This window comes from Sceloporus undulatus, chromosome 5 (genome assembly GCF_019175285.1).
Source record: "Sceloporus undulatus isolate JIND9_A2432 ecotype Alabama chromosome 5, SceUnd_v1.1, whole genome shotgun sequence".
Classification (NCBI taxonomy): domain Eukaryota; kingdom Metazoa; phylum Chordata; class Lepidosauria; order Squamata; family Phrynosomatidae; genus Sceloporus; species Sceloporus undulatus.
In genome coordinates this window covers 26136899-26164878 of record NC_056526.1, presented here as the reverse complement: position 1 = coordinate 26164878, position 27980 = coordinate 26136899, and the positions used below count along the sequence as shown (strand labels likewise).

Genomic DNA, 27980 nt, shown 5'->3' with positions numbered 1-27980 from the left:
GTTCCCGTCATTCCTCATTATAGACTGAATTGTGGTCGGATGATAGCTGGACATAGGTGCACCACTTTTTAAGCCAAATGAAACCCATAAGATATATATTGGAGCACTCCTCAGTGATGATGTGATGGTGCAGCCCTAGCTAGAGGGTTGTGAGGCACTTTGTTGTCCACTTAACTTGGCTACTGAGCACAGGCATTATAATGTGTCATCTCATGAAGCAGAAGCAGGATTACCAACAGTAGACTCTCACAACTGAATCTTAGCTGTATCCAAGAGCAGTCCCTAAATCAGGGGTGTAGAAACCATGCCCTACAGGCCACATGTAGCCCATGCTGCACCAATTTGCACCTCTATGCCCCCAATTTTTTAAAAATCATATGATTTTTTGCGGGGGCCCAGTTCCTCACCCCAGTGATGCAGAACAGAGTGGTTTGGCTTACATAACCCCCACAAGATGACACCCCCCATATATCTGTGAAAGCCAAAGACTTTCCCCTATGAGTTGAAAACAAAACCAGAAGTGACATGATATCACTACCAGTCATATCAGGGGACCAATGGAGCCCCTGAGAGGTTTCACATTTCCTTGTAAAAATGGCCTCCACCCCATCTGTTACCCGTCCTTGGACTAGACTGAATTGCAGATAGAAGGGCAGAGTGATAATCAAAGACATGCAGGTTCACTAGGATGCAAACATGTTGCGGTATCAAGGAGAAATGAAATTGTGTACTGTTTCACTTGCCAGGAGTGTTTGAATACATAATAGTGGGATATAAATTTGATAAATGCCAGCAAGATAACATTTGTTTGTTTTTTTGTGGGTTTTTCAGGCTATGTGGTCATGTTCTGGAAGAGTTTATTCCTGATGATTGTTGTTTGGGTTTTTTAAAAAAATACTTTATATTTTTTACTGGAATTCATTTTATGAAGTCCCTGCACTGGCTGCTTATTAGTTTCTGGGCAAAGTACAAGGTGTTGGTGATCACCTTTAAAGCCCTACATGGCTTGGGCCCAGAGTACTTGAGGGAACGCCTTCTTCCCTATTGTCTGCCCCACACACTGAGGTCCTCTGGAAGAAATTTACTACAGCCAAAAAAATCTAGGTTAACATCTAGGTTAACGACCTGCTGGAGGAGATCCGTCACATTTCCACTTTGACAACTTTTAAGAAAGCACTCAAGACGGATCTCTTCTGACAGGCCTTTCCAACTTAGTTACCCTCCCCAGATATAGAGATACTGTCCCCTCATTGGTCTATTCTTCCCCGCCTATGTTTCTGCCTTTTTAAATGCTTTTAATGTTTTTAATATTTTTTATACTATTATTGTTTAATTCTGTTTTAGTACTGGGTATGGGGGGGCGGTAGGTCTAGGGTTTGATTTTTAACTTCATTGTAATTGATGTATTTTATTGTTGTAACCCGCCCAGATTCTTCGTGATTGGGTGGGCTATAAATAAATCTTTATTATATTATATATTATTATGATAGTTTAATTGCTTTTTAACTTTCTATGCTGTGAATGTTTAATTACAATGGACCCTTGTTATACACTGGGGTTTGGTTCCAAGATCTCCTGTGAATAACAAAATCCGTGGATGCTCAAGTCCCATTAAATATAATGACATAGCAAAATGGTGTCCCTTATAAAAAAATGGAAAATCAAGGTTTGATATTTGAAATTTATACTTTTTTTGAACATTTTCAAACCATGGATGCTTGAATCCATGTATAAAGAATCCGTGTATAATAGTTTTAACTGTTGTAACATGCCTTGAATCCCAAAATTGGGGAAAGTGTGGGATATAAGTCCATCTGCCTTGGTCCAGGCCTCAGAGGTGGAGAACTGCTGGACCTGATCCCATTCCCCACCACCACTCCCTTCTCCTTTTGTGTCGTGTCTTCTTAGATTGTAAGCCTGAGGGCAGGGAACCATCTAACTAAAAGATTGTATGTACAGCGCTGTGTAAATTTACAGCGCTTTATAAATAAAGGTTAATAATAATATCAATAAATATAACAACAATAACAACAATGAATAGTTAGAAGCAAAGGAGGATGAAAACCCCAGTGTCCCATCATCAAAGTATGGCACTGTAGTTGTTATGAAAATATTTATTACTGACCGTGGTCAGCATGGTCCACTGAGCTTGTATTTGTGAGTAGGGGGGCTGAAGTACCCTGTAATTTTAGAGCTAAAATGGCAAGTAGATATTCTTGTGCTTGGGAGACACCAGGCTCTTGCACTGTACTTTGTTCAAACCTTTACCAAACTCTTAAATCTAGTAACACAGACATTTGCCTTTATGCTTCTAGTGCTTCAGTTTGTGCCTCAAAGTGTTGATGTCCGGTTCTGTAACTTCAGCCTGCGCATTGAAAAAGGACTGACAGTTGCATTTATGGAAGTGAGGAAACATCACTTGGACAATTCCAACTTCACTATACAGGTGAGATTAATGTCTTCTGAAATCTTTCCAGCAGTGACCCTAGGTACATTGCCAACTGCAAAGGGAGGAACATCCTTTGGATGGGTTGCTCCTCCCCACTTGCTGCAATAGGGGGAGCAATCCCAAAAAAGCCAGTCTTATTCCTAGCCACTGATCCAGTAGGATGCATCTACTTTAGTCATCCCTCCAGAACCTTTAATGTTCCTTCCTTTTCTATTCTTTCTCCACATTTCTCCTCTGTTCTCAGAAAGGTCTTTCACTTTATACTAGCCTTTCTGCCACTTCTCCCACCCCCCATTTCCCCCCTGGGGCTAAACAGGGAGCATACGCAATCTTCATTGGACTGAAGATGTTCTTCCTTCTTTGAATTATCTTTGCCCCAGCAGTTGAGGGCAGAAATTAAATGGGGGCAGTGCAACTACAGAGAAAACATGGAACTGGTGAGGGAAAATCCTTCCATTTTGCTGCCTCTTTGCATTGCCAACTCCCATCCTGAAATGAAACAGGGGAAAGGCAATAGAACAAGCACAGGACAGAATGAGTACAGGGGCCCCAAATCAGCTGCCCATCATAGCTGGGAAGGAGCTTTTCCTTGAGTATACAGCATGGCTCCAAGCACTTTTCTCAGGAAGCTATCACGATTGCCTCCATGGTTTTGCCACCTGTGCAGCAACAGATTTTTCCCCCCCAGGGTGACTGGGACCTGTACCATATTCATGCCTCACTGACTACAATTATTTCTTTCTTTCCTGGAAATTTTCCAGGGACTGGCAGCTGAAGGCTCATGGACTGTCATCAATCTGTGGATCACTATTTTGTGTAGAACTGATCTACATCATTATTATTGTCACCATCCTGAACATCATCAGCATTTATAAAAAATTCTAGTTGTTCTGAAGTATTAGAGAATGTGTCCATGAAATTTTCAGATGATACCAAACTGAAAAAGGTTGCTAATACATCAAAAGACAATGTCAGGATTCAGGATGATCTTAACAGACTGAAGAACTGGGCCAGAGCTCACAAAATGAATGTCAACAGGGATATATTTCAGATACTACATTTAGACAAAATCATCATCATCATCATCATCATCATCATCATCTGTTTAAATATAGAATGGGTGACACCAAGCTTGACAGCAGTATTTGTAAAAAAAATTAGGGATTTCAGTAGACCACAAGCTAAACATAAGTCTACAATGTGATGTGGTGGTGGTAGGGAAACCAATGCAATTCTGGGCTTCATCAACAGAACCATAGTGTTGAGCATAGGAAGTAATAGTACCACTCTGTTCTCCTTTGGTGAGACCTGACATTAAGAACTGATTCTGGTTCTGTGGAATTAACAATAGTTTATAAATAAAGACTATCAGCAAGCTGGGACATGTCCAAAAGAGGGTGACCATACTGAGAACAGAAGATTAAAACCAAGGACATGAGGCTGGTCTAAGGCTTTCTGTTTCTATGTATTACTGTTTAGCCACTGTGTTATATCACTCCCTGTTCACGGGCTTTTATCTGGAAAAGTGAAAGGAATTGGGACAGAGAAGGGGAAGAAAACAAACTCAGGCATTAATTTTACAGCTGCATTAAAGCTCAGTGGAAACAGCTATAGGGGTTCTGCCATAAACAGCTATTGTAACTGTTGAGCTATGTATCCTTTGTAAATTTTGTATTTTGAGAATAATCAGTGAAAAAATGGTAAACACTTTTTCTTTATTCTGTTGGGGTCTTTTCAGATACTGAACATAACTCTGGGCGGATTTAGAGCTGTCTTTCGTCAAGGCCCTGTGCATATTATTTTTGCCATTCGAGACAAACATGGATTTTTAAATGGGTCTGAAGTCAGTGAACTACTGAGAAACCTGTCTGTGGTAGAGTTCAGTTTCTACTTGGGGTTTCCTGTGCAACAGATTGCAGAACGTGAGTATTCACAAAACACAGTGATTTCTGCTTCCTCACACTCCTGTGTTTGAATTATATTTAAATCTGAAATATTTTTGTTATCCTGACATTAAAAATTCTTTCAGTGTATATGGCCACTTTAGTTTACAGTGAGCCTGCACCATACGTGGCTCGCTATAGGCAGCTTTCAGCTTACTCGGAAGCCACTGGGAGAATGGGCAAATGATGTGTGCATCCGTGGTGCACGCCCCATTATATTTAATGGGGCTCGAGAATTGCTGCTTTTTGCTTTATGCGGGGGGTCCGGAACGGATCCCCTATGTAAGGCAAGGGCAGACTGTAATTCAATATGAAATAGAATTCAACCTTATGTTTGTTGTTGAACCCAGGAGGACTGAACTCTGTGGCTATTGTTAAGCTTTTTAAATAGTGCAGGACATCTAAACACAAATTTCTCAGAATGTGGTTTAGTTGGCCCCTTAAAAAACCAAGAGACATATTCCTGTGTTCTGAGCTTGTAAAAGTCACTTTTTGCACTATAAAATCCCCATGCTTGCTGAGGGTTCTGGGAGATGTAGTTCAGAATAATTTCTAGGCTCTTGGTAAAATGTGTTTTGTTGTGTGCAGTAGCCTACACTTTATAAACTGCTTAGTACATTGGTAAGCGGTATAGAAAGGTACTTGCTTGCTATTTGCATGCTGGTGTGAACAATTTAACACATGTGGAAAAAGAAATTGCATGTTGTAAGAAGAGAGAGAAATAATGATGAAATTATTTGACTGTAGAAGGGAAAGTGGAGGAAGGAGGGGTCTGGAAGCATGCTTGAGACTTAACAGATGTCTTTCACGGACTCCTGTCCATTTCATCAGATGCAATTACCATGTAAAGGAGACTTAGGAGCTTATTGTTCGGCTTAAATAACCCGGTTTACCTCATCTGAATTCAAACCTAAATTAGGAGGCGGCCAGGTCCTATCACAAGGATTTTGCCGCCTAAGCCACTGAGAGAGTACAGCCCCACTACAGCCCAGGTCCCAAGTGAGCAACAGGAGTCTGATTTCGAAGCCAGGAGCTTTCTGACTTGGAAAAATGGCCACTGGAGCTCACCTGGGACCCGGGCTACAGCTGGGCTGTACTCGTCCGGTGGCTTCAGCAGCAAAATCCTTGGAGTAGAACCTGGCTGCCTCCCGATTTAGGCTTGAATTCAGATGAGGTAAGCTGAGTTATTTAAGCGGAGCGATACACTCCTTAGAATGAAATAAATCAGCTAGTCTTACAGGTGCTACTAGATGCCTCCTTTCCCCTTGCTTTTCTTTCTTATGCTGAAACAGACTATCTCTTTGTGGGCTGTGGAAATTTTAAAATTTGAGCCAGAAGTTGTTCTCATTTTCTCTAAGGGATAGAAACAGTTTTTGTTTTTTATATTAATATGGATAGCCTTAAGATCCCAGTAGGTAGGAGATTTGACCACTCTGCATATAAAATATCCAGCTTTCTAATTTTGTAATTTAGCTTTCTCTCCACTTTCCTCATTCTCATAATATGCAATCATATAATAGCTCTGTGGAAATTTAATTAATATAGTTTAATGGTCAGAATGTAGCACTGGCAGTGATTATTATCTTGGTCAATTGACTTTCCCTGGGCCTTTGGCCAATTGGTTTTACTGTTTCAGTCTGAGTTATAAAATAGTCACTTGATTATGGGCTGTTACTTTCTAGGTAGTTTAATACATATTTCCTAACCCATCCTGCTGTTTTACCCCCAGCTGTTTATTACCCCCAGCTGAACACATCTCATCTGATGAAATCTTCCTGGGTGAGAACAGGTACGTACAGATTAGCTTTCATGAAAACCTATTAGATGGATAATATAAAAAAACCCATCATTAAAATATATTTGATTTTTCAAAATGGAGTCTGCAATTCTAAATGATGATGGGCAAACTATCTCACTTTGGTTTCTTGTGGGTTCCGACTTCACATATCTTACTCTGGATTGATTCAGAAAAGAACCCATTTCTCCCCCTAACCCTCAAACTGGAAAGAATTTGGATCATTTTTTGAGCCAATCTGAGTCTCCAAAAAATGAGAATCTATCAGCCCTCACTCCTTTTAATATAATGACCAGCTGGACCAGTAGCATGAACAGTGTGAGTAACACTCCAAGAGAAAAACTGCCTAAACTACAAATCCCATTATTCCAAGAGGATGCACCCATGCTATTTAAAAATGGAATAATAGCACTATAATTGTATAGTGTGAATAGGTGATATCATAGGATAGGATAAAAGCTGGTGATATCATTAAACATATGTTTTGAGCTTCAGTTAATTTTTCAGAGTATGAAATTCAGATTTTTTAAAAAATACAGTCTAACAAATAAGGGAAGTGAGGAGGTTTCTGGAGCTTCTACAGCAGCTTTTTCAATGCAGATTGCAGCAGTAGACTTTATAGAAAAAAAGTTGTAATTTTTTTCAGGGAATGCTTTTATTACAAGATTTGTCCTTTTATTGTATGGCCCAGAGACAAGGGTTGAGTCCTAAGATTTGGGAACACTATGTATGGAAGAAACTAAATAAAAAGGCACAATAATGCTTGGTTAATGAAGTAGATGTGTTCCTGGTCATTTCTCCTTTAACAGAAAATCTTGTACAAGAGGCAGAAATAACATGAAAAGAATAGGGATAGGTCCCTACACCACAAAAAAGAAGAGCAGTTCAATATGTTTCAGTGATAGTTGCATTCAAAACTATCAGTATTCACATGTGAAGTGAAACAACCAGATCAGGTAAGCCTTGAACAAGTAAAAAAAACATTTCATAACTGCAAGAGACCAGTATGTGAAATCCTTTTCCAAAATGTATCCAGCAATGATTCCCCCCCTCCTTCATTAGCCCCCATTTCTACTTAGGATTTACATTTTGGTTGCCAAACTTATAGATTTATGCTTCATTACCATGTTGGGGGGTAACTGGTAAGGCCAGCTTAATTGCTTCCCCCTTTTCTCTAGTTTTGGCATTTGGTATGCTCCATGAGGGATTCTGGAGACAGCTGTTGTTTGCCTTGATGGTTGTAGGCTGGCACACACAGCTACAGTAGGTTCAACTAGACCAGAATCTCATTACTACCCAGCTCAAGCCTTTATTGCATTTAATGTAGACACACTGCTGCAACCTCATTCTAAAAGTCTCTCCAGCTCTCCTTCACTATCTTCTCAATGCAATGCTACTAAAAACATCCAGCTAGACAAAGGACAAGGAAGAAAAAAGGGGACTGGGAGGATTTTACATATACTGTTGGCTCTACTGCTGCAATCTGCTTTGGAAAAGCTGATGTAGACTCTCCAGAAGGCTCTGTAAAAAATAACTTCTTCATCAGAAGCTATGTACACTCTATTATAGCCTGTATTTTTTTTTAGCGGCAACACTTCCTTACAAAGTGTAGTGCCATCCTATGTAAATTATGTATGTGTTATCATTTTTGTAACCCCCTTTTCTCTTTTTTAGTTAAAAGCATCTTTTCTGCAAAATGCTAGTGAAAGAGAACTACACAACAGTGAAAAAATAGACCTTAGATATTTTATTTTTATATGCATTTAAATTATACATAAACTGGAATAATCACCCCTCTCCCAAAGATAGATTTTCTGTTAGAGTTCCTGACTGAGAGTGATTGAGCTCCCAGGGTGATGTTCTTAGATGCAGAATGTCTGGATGTGGTACATCCTGATCCTGTGCATGCTTTCTTGAAAAGAAGCCCCACTGTGTTCAGCCGTTATGTCTCAGTTTTGCAGCAATCATTTTGATGCATTTCCAACATAGAAATAATCACATGGGAGATGAGATATTGTAACAGGAAGCATGCTAGCATGAAGATTGCAAATATTCTTAGATAAGTATTTAAATGTAAAAATTTACAAAATAAAATGTTTTAGAAAGCTGTGGCATATGTTGTTTTATAACTGACTTGTATAATTCTCTGAATTATGAGGAGTAAGGTTAGGTATCACAAATGACTGAGTGAGAAGATCTTGCAGTTCGGGGGGGAAAACTGGCATTTGGGAGAAAGTAGCCTAGGAATTGAAATGATGTTTTATTTATTCATTAAAATAGTTCTAGTGCACCCCTTATTAAATTATTTAAAAATCTCAGGGAGGCTTAGAAGTATAATATTTTGTTACAGTTTTCTACCTTAGTAGTCTGCCTATTCCATTTTACTGTTTCTGTTTCTCACTTTTTATAATATATGTAATTGCCTTTGCTGATGCACTAAAAGTCCTATAGTTACATTAAAGTCCTATACTATTAAAGTATATCTTTGTGTGTGTATATGTGTATGTCTGTCTGTCCATATATATCATCAAGAGAGGCTAGGCTATTTCTAAAAGAAACTCTCAAGACACAGCCTAGATGCTAAGGACTAGCTCTTTATTGTAGATTAAGACTCTGTGCAGATGGGCCAGGAAAGCACCAGCACATGCTCCTTACTTCCCCCCTGTTTCCCTGCTAGTGAGTGCACACCTGTTGTTGCCCTTGACTTGAAAACAGGGCACCTGACAAACCGGGAAGCACTGTGGCAAACTCTGCGGTTAAACTGACCCACATTTGAGGCTGTTTATCCTGGGATCGGGCCGGATCTGCATTCATTCTGCCAGTATCCAGCCCATTTCTTGCTCCAGAGTTTTTGCCTTCATCATCCAAACAAGAAACATGAGACTGGTTGGAACATGGGCCTTTTTGGCCTGTACAGACAGTCCTTAAGAAAAAGAGAAAAATCAAATGCAGATAAGGAAGAAATAATGTAAGCAACCTGATTATAGACTTCAACACATGTAATACATCACAATCATTAGTTATTGGTGGTGTATCTGCCCTCTGTTCTCAGTCTTCACATTTCTGCTCTGATTGGTACTCCATTCACTGGATTGTGCAGATTGTCCATGATTTAAAACTGCCTGTTCAAGTATTGTGTGTGTGTGTGTGTGCGCGCGCACGCTTGCTTATATTCCTATGTGTTTATTTCAATGTAGTTATCTTGGGTGTCATCAACTGGAAAATTCAAGAGGAGGTTTTCCAGGCTGAAATGGAGAGGAAGCTGGCCCAATTGTTAAATGAGGCCCTGAGCAGAGGGCGGATATGGAAAAGGGCAACATTTGCTGGGAACAACGTTGTTCAGGTATATTCAAGTTGAACTCTAACTTGGTAGAGACTGAACATAAATCATATAAAATGCGCTGATCTGTGAACACCTCCCTCTGCTGTGCTGACCCAAATATTTTGAATTACATTTTATTGGTATTGCCGTCTTTAGAAACAGAGGCTTGTTTATAAAATTAACTGGTTTGCATAAGCAGAATTTGAATTACTAGGACTGAGTAGGGGTTTTAATTACTGTTGTTCTTTTGTTATTACCTCAAGCAGAAGAATCCTCCCCTTTTTTAATATCTGCTTTCTTCTCTTGTTTTCTCAACTCCTCATTCTTGAAAGATAGTAAGAAAATGCTGGATATCTCCCCACCCAAACATATGATAAGCTGAAGTCAAATGTATTAGAAAATAGTAACTGATGATTGTTTCCATGGACTCAAACACAGAGTATGTAATTTAACAGAATATTTCAGCACATTTATTCTCCTGACACGCAAAAATACACACATTTTGTTAGGCTGTTCATTGTCATTCAACTGCAGGTTATTTCCTGTTACTCATAAGAGGAAACATTGGCCTTGAAGAAATAATAATTGGTGACCTTTTCTACAAAGATGTAGTGGAGGCATAGAAATATTACACTTGGGACTAGAAAACTATTTCCTATGTCTCAAAATCCATGTTAATATGAGGTTTGTAAGGGGAGGGGGGATGAATATGTTATTTTTCTTTCCTCCAGACTTGGTCAGGGTACCTTAGTACCTTTGTCCCTGATCCCCACTTGGCTGAAGGGGAATGGCCTCTGCTTGTATTGATATCCCTCTAGACCAGCTTAACAGAGAACAGAAACATCTAAGACAAAATGTAGGCCCATGACTCTTACTTTTCTTCTCCTGTATGTTTTTTACATATTGAAAGTTTGCATGGTTTATTTTCTGCATTTTAGTTAGCCGATAAAGGTTGCACTCTTTTATGGATTTTGTATTTGTTGTATTTTCCTGCATGGCCAACACAGCTACCTACAAATAGATTTACCAAATATTCTCACTGGGATCCTTCTCAAAATGGCAATAGAAGGCGACACTTCTGATTGGCATTTTGGGAATGACTTGGATGACAGTAGAGGTATTTGGGAGCACTGTTAGCAATGTATGGCCTAGGGGGGGTGTGGAGGGGGGGGGAAATTGGCCTCCATTTAGTTTCTCACCTATGGGCAACCGAGTCCATCATTCCCAGGCAGAGTAGTCAGTGGTGCTGAAAGCTGGAAGTTGCTTTCCAGCAACATTTTGAGGGCCATACTTTGTCCAACCAAGACATAGTCAGCTGATGCTGGTTTAAATCTTTCCTTGACTCTGGAGGACATGGGAGCATGGTTTCAGTAACTCTAAACTCTGGTTTTAGCATTTCATGTATGTTAGACTATTATGTGGTAAGTTACGTTTGTTTTGCTTTACTAGATACTATTTTATTAGCTCTCAGAGTGGCTGATTTTGCCCATTTGGTGAGATATAAATGCAAAGAGTGAATAAATAAACTGGATGTTTATGACACACACACATAAGTAAGGCAGTGAAGTATTCCCTGTGCTGGATGAGATGCATACTGCTTATAATGCAGCATAGGAGTCCTTCATATTTAAGTCCTGCTTCAGTTACATTTTAGCAGTGGAGATACAGTAAATCCATCTGAATCACTCAAAGAGAATTTTAGTAGTGGTATTCATGGGCTTTAAATGTGCAGTGATGATAATCAGAAATGATGGAGCTGTCACAAACTATGTATAATAAAATCCTAGTTATCCTCACTTTATGTCCACATACCATTTTCTTTATCCTCAATCACATTTTAGTGTTTGAGCTTCAGTTGGTATAAAGAGAGTTTGGCACGGGAAGGATATCAGATTATAAATCAGAGCCAAAAATACATTTTCCAAAAAACATAATTTCTTGTTGATAATAAGAACATAGAATTGAGTTGTCTTTTCTTGTTAGAACATCTAAGTCAAGGTTTGCATAGTTAACACTGATAGCACAGGCTACAATAACTTTTAAAGCCAAAGATTTGTCAGTGATCCCATTATAAATTTGACATTTTGAGAGGTGATGTAATGAAGCTAATGGATAATAAATTAATTAAATGTATCCTTAACCTTATATAACATTTATTCTCCTTGAGATTTTTCATTTCGATAATATAACAGATGGTAAAGAGAATTTAACTTTATCAAAACAGCTCAAACATAAGAAGATTATTTTCATATGAAATGAATACAATATTGCTTCAGTCCTACATGATTCTGCAGTTTTGTTTTGTTTTTGCGAGGGGGGGGGGAGACCATTGCTTATCATTGATGCAGTATCCTATATTTCCCCCTACTCTCTGCATCGGCTTAGGATATCATTTGCCCATATTTGATGAGTTTGGCTCTTGGCTATGAACATTTATGACAAAATGAATTTATTTTACTCTTTACAGTGCCTTGGGAATCTTCAGTGTTTTTACAAAAATGTATTTTACCAATCAATATTTTTAGATCACATTTTCTGACTAGAACATTCCGCTGCCTGGTTTTAACCAAATGTCACAAGGGAAATAGCCAATCTTTCATTAGACTGAATTTTGCAAACGTAGAGGAATGAAAAGTATCATCTAAAAATTTAAGTGGCCATTCATCAGGAAAATATCTTGAAGGTAACTTAGCACACATTCTGTGAACCAAACGATTGCATTAAAAACTGAATCATAAGAGCCTTTGATAATAAATGTTGTCTTGGAGTGCCTTCCGAATTTGTGACAATGGCCAAGGGCCCACTGAGATGACACTGAAGTCATGCTAAATCCAAAGCCCTCTCAACCTAGCAGCTGCAAATTACTTAAGACTACCTTCACCTTAGTCTAACTGTGCTGGCATCATGACTCTGTCCCTGGGGTTGAGGAGATTTGAGTGTGGCTTAACTCAGCTCCACTTTCATCCCATTCTCTTGCTCCATTTTGGCTCTTTTGCAGGGCAGATTTTAGGCAGCAGAACAGTTCTGTTGGTAGATCTCTGAGATCAGCCAGGAGAAGAGCACTTCTGCTATCAGAAGAAGCTTGTGCCTCATCTTAATCCCATTAGCGAGTGTATCTGTGATTTAGGACAGCACTGCACTATTAACCAGGCATGGATTAAAATAATTAAAAAAAATAAATTATTTTTATCCCACCTCACTATCAGGATTGAGGTGTCTTACAACCATAGAAAAGCATACATTACAAACATAATCCCATTATCCCCTCCATCCCTTAAACACATAATAATCCCTACACAACAATAATAAATAGCATATAACATTAATTGAAACAATAAAATAATCATTAAAATAAGACAGGAAGATGGGCTTCTAGGGGTATTCAATATGATGGCCCATTTCAGCAGGTGACCAAGTTAGTTACTCAGGGAAGGCCTGTCGGAAGAGATCCGTCGTGACAGCCTTATTAAAGCTATCAAGACTGGTGATATGCTGGATCCCCTCTGACAGGCCATTCCATAATCTGGGAATGGCCGATGAAAAGGTCTTCTCGTCTTCGTAGGCTGCAGTAAATTTTCCCAGAGGACCTAAGTGCGGAAGAGGGCGATCCTGCAGATAGGTTGGACCCAAGCCATGAAGGGCCTTCATTAAAATGAAATATAAAATAGTTGTTTTCAAGACTGATTGTGCTGAAAGTTAAATGACAGTGGGCAGATTTCAGAAATAGACAGACAGGGATCCAGGTGGCTAGAACTAGATGATTTGGTCTGAAAGGATAGCTCAGAACACTCATATTGTTTACAGTTCAAAATGGGGGAGAGTGAACTCTGCAAGTTCAGATGGCTTCAAGAATTGTGTATCCTTTCCCCAGCCTTCTGCTAGTTGGGAAAGTAGAGGGAGAAAGCAATGACAATAGAGATTACCACACCAGGGCCAATACCACAACAAACATGTTATTTGAAGATAATGGAAGCATAGCACTATAGCAATGTATATTTTCACACAGTTGCACAATTGTGCGACAATGACAAGATAAAAATGATTGAGGAACACAGTTGCATTCTGCACACATCCATTCTTGTATTATTGCAGCATTATTGAACATTCCATTTTAAATGGAACATGCATAAGAAATGGAAAAACGAGGAAATCACCAAAGAGGAATTCAGACAAATAGTGGGCACGTGTAGGGATAAAGTCACAAATGCTGTGGATATAGTATACAGTGCGCCCGTGTTATACACGGCTTTGAGTATATGGTGAAGCCACGCGGGAGCGCATGAGGCACAAGGGGTGGCACGTGCCATTTGGATGAATGGGGCGTGTGCTGCCGTGCCACTGCATGCACAAGCCCCATTCATTTGAATGGGGCTTGAGCATGCATGGTATTTGGCTTACGCAGGGGGGGGGGTCTGGAACGGATCCCCCGCGTAAGCCAAGGGCACACTCTATCTTGATTTCAGTAAGGGTTTTGACAGGGTTCCCCATGACATTCTTGCAAACAAGCTAGTGAAATGTGGGCTAGACAAGGCAACTATTACATGGATTTGTAATTGGTTGACCGGCTGAACCCAAATGGTGCTCAACAATGGTTCCTTTTCATCCTGGAGAGAAGTGACCAATGGGGTCCCACAGGGCTCTGTCCTGGGCCCAGTGCTATTCAACATCTTTATCAATGACTTAGATGACAAAATTAGGTGTATACTTATCAAATTTGCAGATGACACCAAATTAGAAGGAGTGGTTAATACCCCAGACGACAGGATCAAAATTCAAAATGACCTGAACAGACTAGAAAGCTGGGCCAAAGCTAACAAAATGAATTTGAACATGGAGAAATGTAAGGTACTGCACTTAGGACAGAAAAATAAAATGCACAGATAGGATGGGTGACACCTGACCGAAAGAAACTACATGTGAAAGGGATCTGGGAATCCATGTAGACCACAAATTGAACATGAGTCAACAGTGCGATGCAGCAGCTAACAAGACCAATGTGACTTTAGGCTGCATCAATAGAAGTATAGTGTCTAGATCAAGGGAAGTAATAATGCCACTCTATTTTGCTCTGGTCAGGCCCCACCTGGAATATTGTGTCCAGTTCTGGGCACCACAATTTAAAAAGGATGTGGAGAAGCTGGAGCATATCCAGAGGAGGGCGACTAAAATGGTGAAGGGTCTGGAAACCATGCCCTATGAGGAATGACTTAGGGAGCTGGGTATTTTTAGCCTGGAGAAGAAAGGGTTAACAGATGAAATGATAGCCCTGTTAAATATTTGAAGGGATGTCATATTGAGGAGGGAGCTAACTTGTTTTCTGCTGCAGAGACTAGGACCCCAAGCAATGGATGCAAGCTACAGGAAAAGAGATTCCACTTGAACATTAGGAGGAACTTCCTGACAGTAAGGGCTGTTCGACAGTGGAACAAACTCCTCAGGGTGTAGTGGAGTCTCCTTCCTTAGAGGTCTTCAAACAGACTCTGGATGACCATCTGTCGGGGATGCTTTGATTGAGATTTCCTGCATGGCAGGGGGTTGGACTGAATGGCCCTTGCGGTCTCTTCCAACTCTATGATTCTATGATTTCACGCATGCACCAGCGTGACTGTGCATGTTGGAAAAGCATGAACAATTTAAAATTGATATATTTCAGAACATTATTTTTATACAATTCAAAGAAAATCATGCCCTGCACTTCAAAATAACATAGAAATCCACTCCAAAACTGATCCTAGCAATGAAAATGAATTGTGTGTATCTAAATGCACTCTGGGATAAGGTCCCAGATTGCTCAGCGATAGTGCAAATGAAGCACTATCGGCAAGCTATTCACAGGGATTCCCCATGAATAAGAAGTTACAGGAGCATTCCAGGTTCTTAACAGGAGAAGTACAGGATGAGTGTGATGTCGTGTGGAAATATCACACAATCACACAGTCATGACGGGAGCATTCTGTTTTTCTCCCATTTCTTATCCCCATGTGATAATCTCCAATGAGATAGAGAAAGGGATAGACACCATTGCTGTCAAGATTACTCCCACCCCTGGTTTAAAACAGTGGTTTGAAGTTGATTTGTTTCAGATCAACTGGACATATAACATTAATTATAGTTTATTAGTTTGGATGAAAAACAAAAGTAGAAATGAGAGTTCCCAAAAAACATAGTGGGAGCAGGAGACTGGAAAGGGAGTGTGAGAGCCCAGGTCACGCTTTAGCTCATTCACATTGTTCTAAATTATGGTTCAGCATGATGTGCAAATACAACCAAAGCTTGCTTTCTGAAAAACAACAAAACAAAAGGAAGTGGCAGAGGAAGGTAATTGATTCTGTTACTTGCTTTCATACTGGTATAATTATAATAATGTGGTAATACTGGTTTGAGAAAGGTGGGATTCTACAATGTATACAAGGTTTTTAATTGAAAACTTCTAAATGTTGATTTGTCTTTTCAGATTGTGAATATGTCACGTTTAGAGGAACCTGACAACCCAGTTATGCTGGTTTATTTTGTGGAGGATCAAGATGGCGAAAGACTTGGTGCTGTGAAGACAGCTGATCTGATTAACAGAGTGGATATCCAAAGGGCTGCCATCATTCTAGGATATCGTATTCAAGGTCCAGTGGCTCAGCGTGAGTTCTCCTAAGAAATATACACATAACTAATGGGGATAAATTAGCTAGATAAAAGCAACTTTTTTCTAAGTGACCCCTTAACCACATTAAACTGTTGCAGGAGCAATTTGTCTGTTTATTCACTCTGAGGTTATGGAGGATCTGAACAAGCTTCTCCTTCCTTAGAGCATGTGGAATTGTGGCAGTACCTACCATACTGAAAAGTTTATAGGCTTTCCTATAAAAGAGAGTCCTTTAAGAGATTTGTTGTTAATAGTCCTGCTCAGGCCTTGCAGACTCAAGGCTTTGGCTACATTGATTGAGTCAATCCATGTTTAATGTGATCTTCCTCTTTGCCTACCACCTTTCTGAGCATTGTCATCTTTTCCACTGAGTCATGTTGTGTTGTGTCCAAAGTACACTAGCTTCAGTTTAGTCACTTTTGCGTCTAGTAAGAGTTAAGAATAATAGAGTCTTAGAGATGGAAGAGACCCCAAGAGCCATTCGGTCCAACCCCCTGCCATGCACAATCAAAGCATTCCCAACAGATGGCCATCCAGCCTCTGTTTAAAGACTTCCAAAGAGGGAGACTCCACCACACTCCAAGGGTTTAGTAGTGCAAATTTGTTCTTTACATGGTTTTTTCAATTCTACAAGGATATTCCTGTGTTCTGACATTATGATTGACTTAATGCTCTTCAGTTTTAATTTTTTATATTAGCAGTTCATGATCTTTGCCAAAGTCTAGCTCACTGTTTATACAGAGATAATGAAGCTTCTCCATCTTCTTCTTCCAGTTATGTAGTCAGTTTGATTTCTGTATTAGCCATTTGATGATGTCTGTGTATAAAGTCTTCTGATTTCTTGCCTGAAGAATGTTTTTTCAGCAAACTTTTGACTTCATAAAATTCAATAATTTGTTCTGCTTTGTTTATGTGTGTGTGTGTGCTTTCAAATTGCTTGTTGACTTACAGTGACCCCAATAATTTCATAGAGTTTTCTTAGTCAAAGAATGCTCTAAAGTTGTTTTGCCAATTCCTTTCTCTGATATATAGCTTACAACACCTGGTATTCATTGGTGGTCTCCCAACCTGGCTGTAATCAGGGCTGACCCTGCTTAGCTTCCAAAATCAGACAGGATTTGTTTCTTTACCCTAGCCCAAATTTTTCAATATTTGGTTCTTTCCTTCTTTTGAATTCCAATCACTTATGATGATCAACATGTCCTGGTGTTTCTGATCAATTTATTTGTGGATGCCCACACAGAATCTTTCAATTTCTTCATCTTTAGCATCCTCAAAAGCAGCATGAACTAGCTTTCCCTGCATTTTTATCAATACCATTCAGTTAGACTTTGAAGTATATACTCAACTGGTTTTGCTACATCACCCCTTACTATTAATACCATCCTGTTTCTTTTTAGATTGTCATTTCCAAAGTAAAACACTATATAATTATGTGACTGAAAAGTTCCTGTTGTAGTTCACTTACACCAAACATTGTAATGTTTCTTGTGTTCTAATTTTTGACTAATTCTTGATTGATGCTTCTCACACTCCATGTTCCTATTATATGTGTTGTGCAGCTTCAGATTTCCCTTTCACATTTGAACATATCAGCAGCTGAAAATCCTTTTGGTTTGGGTCCAGTAAGACACAGCACTATTAATACCTAGTCTGCTTTTTCCCAGTAGTTGTTCAGTTGCCCTCTAACCTGCCGTTCTTGTCTTTCAACTCCACTGTAGATGATTTCATCATAGGATTTGTAAGGTATAAGACATTCAGAAGAGATTTATTTTTAACTTCTTCTGTGCAGTACCTACCTGAGCTAGCTACCAAATCCTCTGACAGCATCACATCCTACCCTTAATATTGACATGTAACTTCTCTTCTGGTGGTTCTGTACGCCTTCACCATTAGAAGTATCTGTTCTCTTTTGTTGGGAGGGGATGGATTAATCATAATTTCTGTTTCCAGTTTGAGCATTCCACCTTAGGGAACTCATCTTTGAGTCTAAAATTTTGATACAATCTGGTCTGAGATTACTGTCATCTTCACTGACACACTCAAACCCTGTCATCATGTTAAGATATGCACCTGAGATGGGGTGAGGTAACTTACTATTTCTTAAATGGGTGTCTTTATTCACCTGTTATGCACTGCATTTGAGCCTCTTGTGGGGTGGATGACATTAACCTAATTTATAGAATAGACTATGTTATTTAATGCAGTCAAATCTAGGAAGTAAAAGACTTGGAGGGGGGGGGGGAATCAACGGAAATCAGATTTAAATATCACTTTAAATTAAGAAATTATTAAAGACATTGTGACTTCCAGCAAAAGTATTTGGAGTAACAAGACATTAGAAACATGCTTCTTACTTTCTATCCCTTGATTTAAATGACATTTTCTTTGGCAGTTCATTATGAATAGGATTGTACTTTCTGTCCTTTTTGTACACTTATATAATGTATCAGCTATCTGTCAGAATTAATTAGTGATTTCAGTGAATATCACAACATGGAAGGAGGAGAAACATGAGGAAAACATATACAACAATATGGAGTGGAGCTGCCCTTAAATTAAAAATAACTTCAAACAGCAGGGATTTGCAGACTATATTAGAAGATTCACATTTACTAAGCCCTGCAGTGCTTAGTATCATGTGGGGTTTGGTTATACAGTCACTTAACAGAAAATAAATTCTCGCTTTTAAAATTTTACTTTTGCGTCCTGCTTTTTATCAAGAAGCCTTTTTTAAAAAAAGAAGCAGTACTGTATGCTTTCTTTGTAGTCAGTGGCTTCAGGGCAAAAGTTATTTTTATTTCATTAATGAGTACAATTTCATCCTATCTTTCCACCCAAGGATTTCATAGTAAAATGCACAATTTTCCCTCCTTTCACAGGTTAGGCTGGAAAAAAATGGTCTATGGTCATGATTGAGTTTTGTGGCCTTGGAACCAAACCTCCCAGGTCCCAATTCATACCCACTTACCACTAAGCCACAAATGCTTTAACCTTAAAAGCAAATAAAAGGACAACATAACTGATTGTGGGCTTCCTAGTGTCTTGTCTGATTTGCCTGAGGCAATGCAACAAATGACGTTCCCTCAGTACCCCCTGTTCAGTCACATAGAACCTAGGGCCATTTTATTTTGGAGGGAGAAAGTCCCACAAGCACCTTTACCGCTTAGGTGTGAAACAAACCAGTATAAAAATCTGGCTTCCCAGTGTCTTGGGGACATGGTGTATAGACGATGCATTTCCCCAAGATGCCTGGATGCCAACATCAAGCCACCACACTGTCCCGACATGGGCCGGCTTCTAGGCGCTCTGGCAGTGCCGTGTTTAGATGCCATACACTGCTGGAAGCAGGCTTCCAACTGCAGCGGGGAGGAAAAGCTGGCATTTTGCCAGTGCAAAAAGGAGCAGCTGTTTGCTCTTCTTTTTCAGCTAGCAAAATGGCGAATTGGGGTTGCGGCGTGCAGTTGCTGCAGCCCCAATTCGCCTTCAGAATGGTTGTCTTAAAGCTGCCCCTTTGGGGTGATCTGTTTCACCCCTTAGTTTCAGTAAATATAGTGAGATATATATTTCACTAATTTTAATAATGTTAAGTGCAATCTACACACATTTTCTGGTATACCAGTAGCTTGCCTCAGCAAACCTCAACAAAACATATATTCAGATAAAGCCTGGTTCCTGGCCTCTGCAGTCTCCTTTAATGCAGCTACAACTGATTAAAGTAGTCTGTGGCTGCATCTGCACTGCAGAAGTAATCCATGTTGATACCACTTTAACTACCATGGCTCAATGCTATTGAATTCTGGAAACAGTAGTTTTCTGAGACATTTAATTTTCTCTGTCAGAGAGCTCCAGTGCCCCAAACAAACTATGATTCCCAGAATTCCATAGCATTGAGCCATGGCAGTTAAAATTGTATCAACCTGGATTAATTCTGCAGTGCAGATGCAGCCATAATGGCTTTCAGAGAACCACAAGACCAAGATGCCCTTTTTCTAGTGACAGTAGTTGCAACTACTGTGTGCGCGTTTGTGTATGCCTTCAAGTCACCTAGCAATTTATGACAACACCATGAATTTCATAGTGCTCCTTAGGACTACTCAGGGGTGGTTTTGCCAGTCCCTTCTTCTTAGCACCTACGATTCATTCATGGTCTCACATCAGGAATGGCCCTGCTTAGCTTCCAAGATCAGACAGGATCTGGTGTCCTTAGAGCTGTGTTGGTGAATGTATGGCACCTGTGCCCCCTCTGGCTCACAAAGCCATCTGTGAGGCAAATAGGGGTCGGGGGCCTCATGTGCATGCTTGGTCTGGCTCCTTGTCGCGGATTGGTTCACCTAGGGAGAACTGGACCACAGCAAGGAGGAGTGGGGAGGCACATGCAACCAGCCTGACTCCTTGCCACAGCCCAGTTCTCCCATAAGAAACCGAGCCGCAACAAGGAGGGGCCATGCACAGACTTTCCAGCCAGAAGCTCCACCCCTGCTGGCTGGAAGTACAGCCCTTTACTATGGGATTCTGGAAACTGTAGTGTTGTAAGGTGCAATGAAACCATCCATGGGGTTTTCTTGGCAAGATTTTTCAGAGGACGTTTGCCTTTGCCATCCTCTGAGGCTGAAATAGTGTGATTTGCTCAAGGTCACCTGAGTGAGTCTACATAGCTGGGCTGGGACTCGAAACCAGAGTAAAGAGTCCAATCCTAAAACCACTACACCACTTGGGCTGTGGGCCATTGGAAATGGGGTTAATGCATCTGCCTTTTCAGTTCAAATGTAGTCAAGGCTTGGAGTGAGGGTGAGTGAGTATGCTGTGTCTTACGTAAACACAGAAAAACCACCAGTGGTTTCCAATTTTTTAGTTGTTGTGTGCCTTCAAGTCATTTCCAACTTATGGTGACCTTAAGGCAAACCTATTGTGGGATTTTCCTGGCAGGTTTCTTCAGAGGAGGGTATGACTTGCCCAAGGTCTCCCAACAGGTTTCATGGGCAATTGGGTTTTTTCAGAGGAGGTTTGCCATTACCTTCCTCTGAGCCTGAAAGAGTGTGACTTGCCTAAGGTCTCCCATGGCCAAGCTGGGATTCGAACTCTCCAGAGTTGCATACTCAAACTGCTGACTCTCTTTGTTATTGTTATTGTGTTGTGCCTTATGTACTTTATTATGGTTGTTGTTACTGTTGTTGTGTACCTCCAAGTCATTTCCAACTTATGGGCCCAGAGCACCCTCCCTCCCTTCTGAGCGCCGGTTCCTGGCAACTCTAAGGTGAAACGATCATGGGGCAAGCTTCATCAAAGGGGGATTTCCATTGCCATCCTCTGAGGCCGAGAAAGCATGACTTGTGTGTGTGTGGTGCCTTCAAGTCATTACTGACTTATGGTGACCCTAAGGTGAAACTATCATGGAGTTTTCTTGGCAAATTTCATCAGAGGGGAGTTTGCTATTGCTAGCCTGAGGCTGAGAGAGTGTGCCTTGGTTTTTCCCCCTGGAAGTCCTGCCCCAGAAGGCAAAAGTCCCAGCCCCAGACGTCCAGCCCCAGGAAGGTGGAAGTCCTACCCAAGAAAGTCCTATCCCCAGTACCATCACTGCCTTAGGGTATTTAGGTCCAGTAGCTACTATGACCAGCAATTAAAGCCTGTAGTGTTGTTATGTTGTGGCTCCCAAGCTGGTTATAGCTTGGCTGGAGAAAATTTGCATGGTCAGAACGCTGTGGTTCAGGACTGGAGAACCTTTAGCTCTCTCAAAAATTTTTATCATTGGACCTACTGAATGGATAGAAACTGAAAGCCCTAATCTCTGGAGAGCCACAGTGTACCCCACTGCAATGTAGCAGGATTTTGAATCTTTCCTATCCATGTGCAGAAGAAATGGGGAAACTTGTGAATGTAGATCTTCATCACTCCTTTTGATTTGTTGAATCACACTCCCTTTCTGAAAGGAAATTCTTATTCTGCATCTTGTGTGTAACTCTTTAAGAAACCACTACAGCAGCACAAAGTCTCTCAAATGTGGAACTAGTGAAAGAATGTAACACTGGCAGATAATGCCAACGCATATTATAAGGACTGGGGGAATTTACGTAACTGGCTTTATTTTTCTTTATAGACAGCAAAAGATTTTGGTATTAATGGAGCAAGATTATAGTTAATAAATACATGTTTATCTTATAAAACTGTTAAGGATTTGTTTTGCATAGGTTTTAGCTCCCCCAAATCCTATGTTTGTAAGACTCACTGTGTTAAAGAAGCCAAGTAAGCCTTTAAGCTTGTTAGGTATGTCTGTTTATTAATATATTATGATATTTATTGTATTCAGATTTCTTGAAGTTACCAGTGTTATGATGTGTTAAAATGTACATGCCAAAATTGATTTAAACAAAATAAATTTGCAGTTTGTATTATTTGATACTGAAATGTGAAAGAAATTCTTCAATGAGGTGAGATAATTACATAAGCAGGCACATTTTGGTGCAGTTTGCAACATAGGGAGGATACAGATGGGCAGAAAGGGATGGCGAGATGCCGCCCCTTTATGCCCCAGATGGAGGCTACAGCAGACAAATGCTGTAGCCTTCGTGAGGCCTAAAAAGAACCTGTTCACAGGGGGTTCTTTTTGTGATGCGCACTGCATGTCATTGGCACAGCTCACACACAACTATGACAACAGCATGGCGCTGTTTGGACACTGCAGCACGCAGACGTCATCGTTGTGCTCCCATTATGGACAGGGGTAAGCAATTTTGGTGCCCGGGCAGCACGGGAAGGATTGTAAGATTGGAGATGTTCAGCCCTCACCCCGCCTACAGACCAGTGCTTTTCGCCTGTCTGTACCAGGTCATAGTTACTCTAGATTAGTCCCACTAAAATCTTTTAGCAGTAGCTGCTTGCTGAGTAAGAAAACTGCTATGCTTCTTAACATCTCTACAACTGTGTTCATGCCACAACCCCTCCTGCCAGTTGGCTATTCTGCCACATTTAGTGAACATGATTCTCTTTCGTGTAAAGGTTTCTAACTTCTTTGCATTTTTCATGAAGCATTTTTCAGCATGCCTCACTCATTAACCATTTTCTTTGATTAAATGGTGCAGTTGTCATATCATTTTACAGCAGTTCATGTAAAGAAGGGGAAAGAGCTACTTTCCTGGTTCAAAGGCACGATGGGCCACTCTATAAACTGATAATCATAATCTTATTCCCATATGCTTTTTGTCATTCTTTGAATGTGCAGCATGGTTGAGCATAACTCTATAAAGTTTGGCCACCAAAAATGGAAATGATAACAAAACTGGAGGCTGGTGAAAGAAAAACGAATTCCTATACTCCAGAAGGTCTCTAGAATACTTTTCTTTATTAATGCAAAGCTTACCTGACCTGGTGGTTCCATTTCACATGTGCTTATTGTTAATTTTGAATTAAAAGTATGCTGAAATATGTTAAACTTCTTTCTTTAAAAATGTAGGAAACTACTCTTATTCTTTCCATATTATTTTTGCCTCTGGCACCACAATTTCTGTTAAGGTAATGCTTAGAAACATATCTGTTTTGTTAAATGAGGTATATGCATACAATTGCAGCCATTGCAGGTAAAATGTTAATTCTTTCCCAATTCCTTTTGTAGCTGTAGATAGAGTCAAAGAATCTCCCCCAGAGTCACAAAACAATCTTTGGATTATTGTTGGTGTTGCTGTCCCAGTAGCCATAGTGCTGCTTATCATCATCATTTTGTACTGGAAGCTCTGCCGTACTGACAAACTGGAATTTCAGCCAGACACAATGAACAACATTCAACAACGACAGAAGGTAATGGGAGTGGGAACATTTTATACTGCCTAATGCAACATTTTCCTTCATGGTGTGTGAAAACCCACCAAAATATATCGTGAAATGCCTTGTGTAGCAAAGGTCTTTTCAAGAGATGTCATCTGTTATTACATAAGTGGTTCATGAGAAGTTTAGCTCACAGGTGGTTGAAGTGCAACCCTGAGGTTGCATGCGGGCCCCAAGGCTGTTTTTTGTGGCTCTTGACTCCTCCCCTTTAAATTCTCCCTTTCTGGTCAAAATATAAGGGTGAGTGGGCTCTCCTTAAAATATTTTTATAGGTTGCTTCACACTCCCTCACTGTTTACCATCAAAATATACCAGTTTCTGAAAACCAGAACTGGGCCTCCAGCTATTTTGGGGGCATTTGGGGCAGTCTTTGCAGCTCTCAGAAGTTCCAAGGGGAAGAAACCAGACCCACTGAAGTTATCCTGCTGTAGCTGACTTCTGTATACAGTACTTCTTTACTATAAACTATAGTAAATACTGCATTGATGACCATTTCTATGCAAGAAATCCTGTGTTCTAGGGCTTCCAGGGATTGTTTGGTGTGATTATTTGCATCGGTATAATTCCATTTAAATAGAGACGGATGACTGTTTTATAGGATCTGTTAGGGAAAATTTCTGATCAATAATTTGCAGTTAGGTAGATGAAAACTAGTTTCCACAACAAGTTTGTCCATAGGAGAATTCTGAATACAAGATTTAGTTTACATGAATTATACACCTTTTGCACTATTTGTCTTATATGTTTTTCTGCTAATAGTTTCTGTCCATTATCATTAAGTTTTATCAGTTCTAAACTGGGCAGTCCATATATAGTTCTGACAACGATGTCAAGGTTTATACAAAGATTCTGGTTATGCAGCTTGACAAAAACAAAAACTGAAAGATTATTTGCAGATAACTTTTTAAAATTTTATTTCAAAGGCATTGATTTTCAGTTAGCTATGCTTATCAGTGTGTGGGTACAAATATGATGATTGACTACATAAAGCTATGCAGAGAATTAGTTTCTGGGCAGTGGAATGAAACAACATAACATGAAATTATTATTGTTTTGGCTGTGGCTCCAGAAGGCTTTATATGACAGCTGCATTACATATAATATTGTCAGGGCCTTGTAGTGCAATGGCAAAACTTCAACACATATTGTCAGCACACACATCACCTGCACCTTGTGAACATAATTTTGACATGCAGCACAAATGTTGGGAGAAATTATACCCATTCAGTTAACATTCTGGGCAACCCTCCCTTCCATATATATGTGGTTTGTCTGTCAAGGAGAGAAAGAGAGATTCAAGGTCTGACCACATCTTTTTTTAGTTATCAAGAGCTGCTTTCTGTGGTAGTCATAATATCACAGGGCTGTTGTCTGAAGAGACTGGAGCACTGTACTAGTATTCTACTCTATTGTCATACTTTAACTGGCCTTAATTAATCATGGGAAAGATGAGAGAAGGAGAAAGTGTTTAGGGTTGTGAAGCTGCCAGAACGACTTAATGGCAGAGCCTGCTTCTCTTTGTTGAGACTGAATAGTGGAATCAAGGTCAGCAACAGCTATAACCTTAGCTGAACTTATGAACTATTGTCTCTTTTATTCTCTTCTTTACTTGTACTGTCTCAGAAGTTAAAGGCAGAATTCCTCCTGGGAAAGATGGGAGTAAATTTTCAAGATTTTAAAAATGTTTTCTCCCCTTCCTTCCTTCCTTCCTTCCTTCCTTCCTTCCTTCCTTCCTTCCTTCCTTCCTTCCTTCCGTTTTAACATATGGTTAGCAAACACCATCTAAAACTGTTTGGATTAGAATATTTACTTCGAAAGAAACAATTCTTTTAAATCTGTACTATATATGACAGAGTAAGAGAGAGCTGTTAAAGGCTTTTTATGCTTCAGAAACCTTTCACATTTATAAATGGACCAGAAAGCATTGAATTGGCATTGTCCATTTTTTCAGTTTACTATAGAACACTTTTTATTCTTTTTCGCTGTAGAATGTTGTATATTCTTGTCCCCTTTCCTTCAGTGTGCCTATAAAAGTTCACCTTTTGAATGTTAGGGTAAACATATTTAGCCTTTTTTAAAAGCATGGACTTGGTGATCTGTAGAATATACTGTCTTACAAATTAAGGGAAGTATCTTTGAAAGAATCATAGTAGGTTTTCAAATTTTCTTTTTAAAAAGGTTGTTAATAACATATTTCATATCCCTTTGTTTTTGTTGTATGTCTTTAAGTCATTTCTAACTTATGGGGACCCTATCACGGGTTTTTTTTTAGGGCTGAGAGTGTATGACTTTGCCAAGGTCACCCATAGTATTCCATGCCCAAGTGGGAATCTCCAGAATAATAGTCCAGTTCTCACACCACCACACTATGCTTGCTCTCTCCTATGCCTTATATTAAGTAGAAGTCTGGCTTTTACTTCGCGAACGAAGATTCAGGAAGGACTCATCCTGCACTTTCTACAAGCGTGTAAATGACTAAAAAGGCCAATCCGAGATAAACATGTCCAGTTGCAGAAGGCACAGCAGAAAGTCTCCTTGGGTGATGTTTCCGGGTTGTGGTTCTTTCTACATTGTCGTTTCTCTTCGAGACTCGTTTGGCATGAGCTTTCAAAAAAGGCTGCAGCATCGTAGATAGTGCGTCTCCATGCCTCCCGATGCAAGGCCAGGGCAGACCATTGTTGGTGATCAATTTGGTCAAGCCTCAGATGTTGTTTCAGGGAGTCCTTGCATCTCTTCTTTGGAGCGCCGCTCTTGCACTGATCCGTGGCAAGTTCACTGTAGAATACTATTTCTGAGAGGCGATGGTCCTTCATCCTAGTGCAGCTGTGTCCTCAATAGCATGGCCTCAATGCTGGTGATCCCTGCTTGCTCAAGGACAGCAACATTTGTCACATAGTCAGTCCAGTGTATGTTTAGAATTGTGCGTAAACAGCGCTGATGAAAGTGTTCGAGGAGTCGTAGGTGTTGGTGATAGGTGACCCATGTTTCAGATCCATAAAGGAGAATAGACAGTAAAATGGCTCTATACACTGATTTTTGTGCATCACCTCAAGTGTTTGTTACTCCAGACTCTTTTGTGAAGCCTTCTGAATGCACTTTGCCTTTGCTAGTCTGTGATCGATCTCTATCAATCTTGGCATCTGAGGAGATTATGCTTCCCAGGTAGGTGAACTGCTGGACGGACTTGAGAACAGATGTGCCTACAGTGATGTGGGGATGATAGTGTTCTTCCTGAGGTGCCGGCTGGTAGAGAACTTCCATTTTCTTCAGGCTGACTTCCAGCCCAAAGAGTTCTGCGGCTATAGCAAAACAAGATGTTAGACGCTGCAGAGCTGCTTCCGTCTTCTTCTTCGAGATCTGCCGTAGCCCTTTGGAGCATCATGCTGAAGAAGATTGTAAATAGAGTTGGAGCGAGAACACAACCTTGTTTCACACCATTAGTTATTAGAAAGGGCTCCGAGAGAGCATCGCCATATCTGACTTGACCTTGCTGGCTTTCATGTAGCAGGATGATCATTTTGAGGAATTTGGGGGGGCATCCTAGTCATTCCAGGATCTGCCACAGACCTTTTCTACTCACAGTGTCGAAGGCTTTGGTGAGGTCGACAAATGTTACATAGAGTCTTTTGTTCCGCTCTCTACATTTCTCGTGCAGTTGTCTAAGGGCTAGCTTCACTTGCTTTTGACCTGAGATGCTGGAGAGCATTGTCCAGAAGCATTGTCACTTGACCTCTAGATACAAGGCAAGGGGATGAAGTGATAGATTTGGTTCCCCTAAATGCAAAATACTTTCTTTGTCTTTTACTTAGCAGTCATTTAGTAAGAATTAAAAGGAAGATGTTGCAGCCCACAAGGTATTGCCCTTATTTCCAGATTTGCTAGTTTTGTTCACCAGGCAGGTAAAAATTACTGTGTGCTACTGGCCTCCAGGCATCTGTTGAGGATGTTTTTATTTAGATTTCCTGCATAATAGGGGGTAGGATTGAGTGGCCCTTGTGGTCTCTTCCAACTCTATG

General features: G+C 40.2%; 1 protein-coding gene across 4 annotated transcripts in view; it reads left to right on the top strand.

Annotated features, from left to right (window-relative positions):
- KIAA1549 (KIAA1549 ortholog) overlaps positions 1 to 27980 on the top strand; it is a 179165-nt gene that overhangs the window by 118721 nt on the left and 32464 nt on the right. For all 4 annotated transcript variants that reach the window (XM_042469330.1, XM_042469331.1, XM_042469329.1 and 1 more), the window contains exons 5-10: positions 2316 to 2446; positions 4188 to 4371; positions 6122 to 6181; positions 9385 to 9530; positions 15964 to 16141; positions 23756 to 23937. In XM_042469330.1, the coding sequence (XP_042325264.1) occupies positions 2316 to 2446; positions 4188 to 4371; positions 6122 to 6181; positions 9385 to 9530; positions 15964 to 16141; positions 23756 to 23937 (881 nt within the window). The remainder of the gene's footprint in view (positions 1 to 2315; positions 2447 to 4187; positions 4372 to 6121; positions 6182 to 9384; positions 9531 to 15963; positions 16142 to 23755; positions 23938 to 27980) is intronic.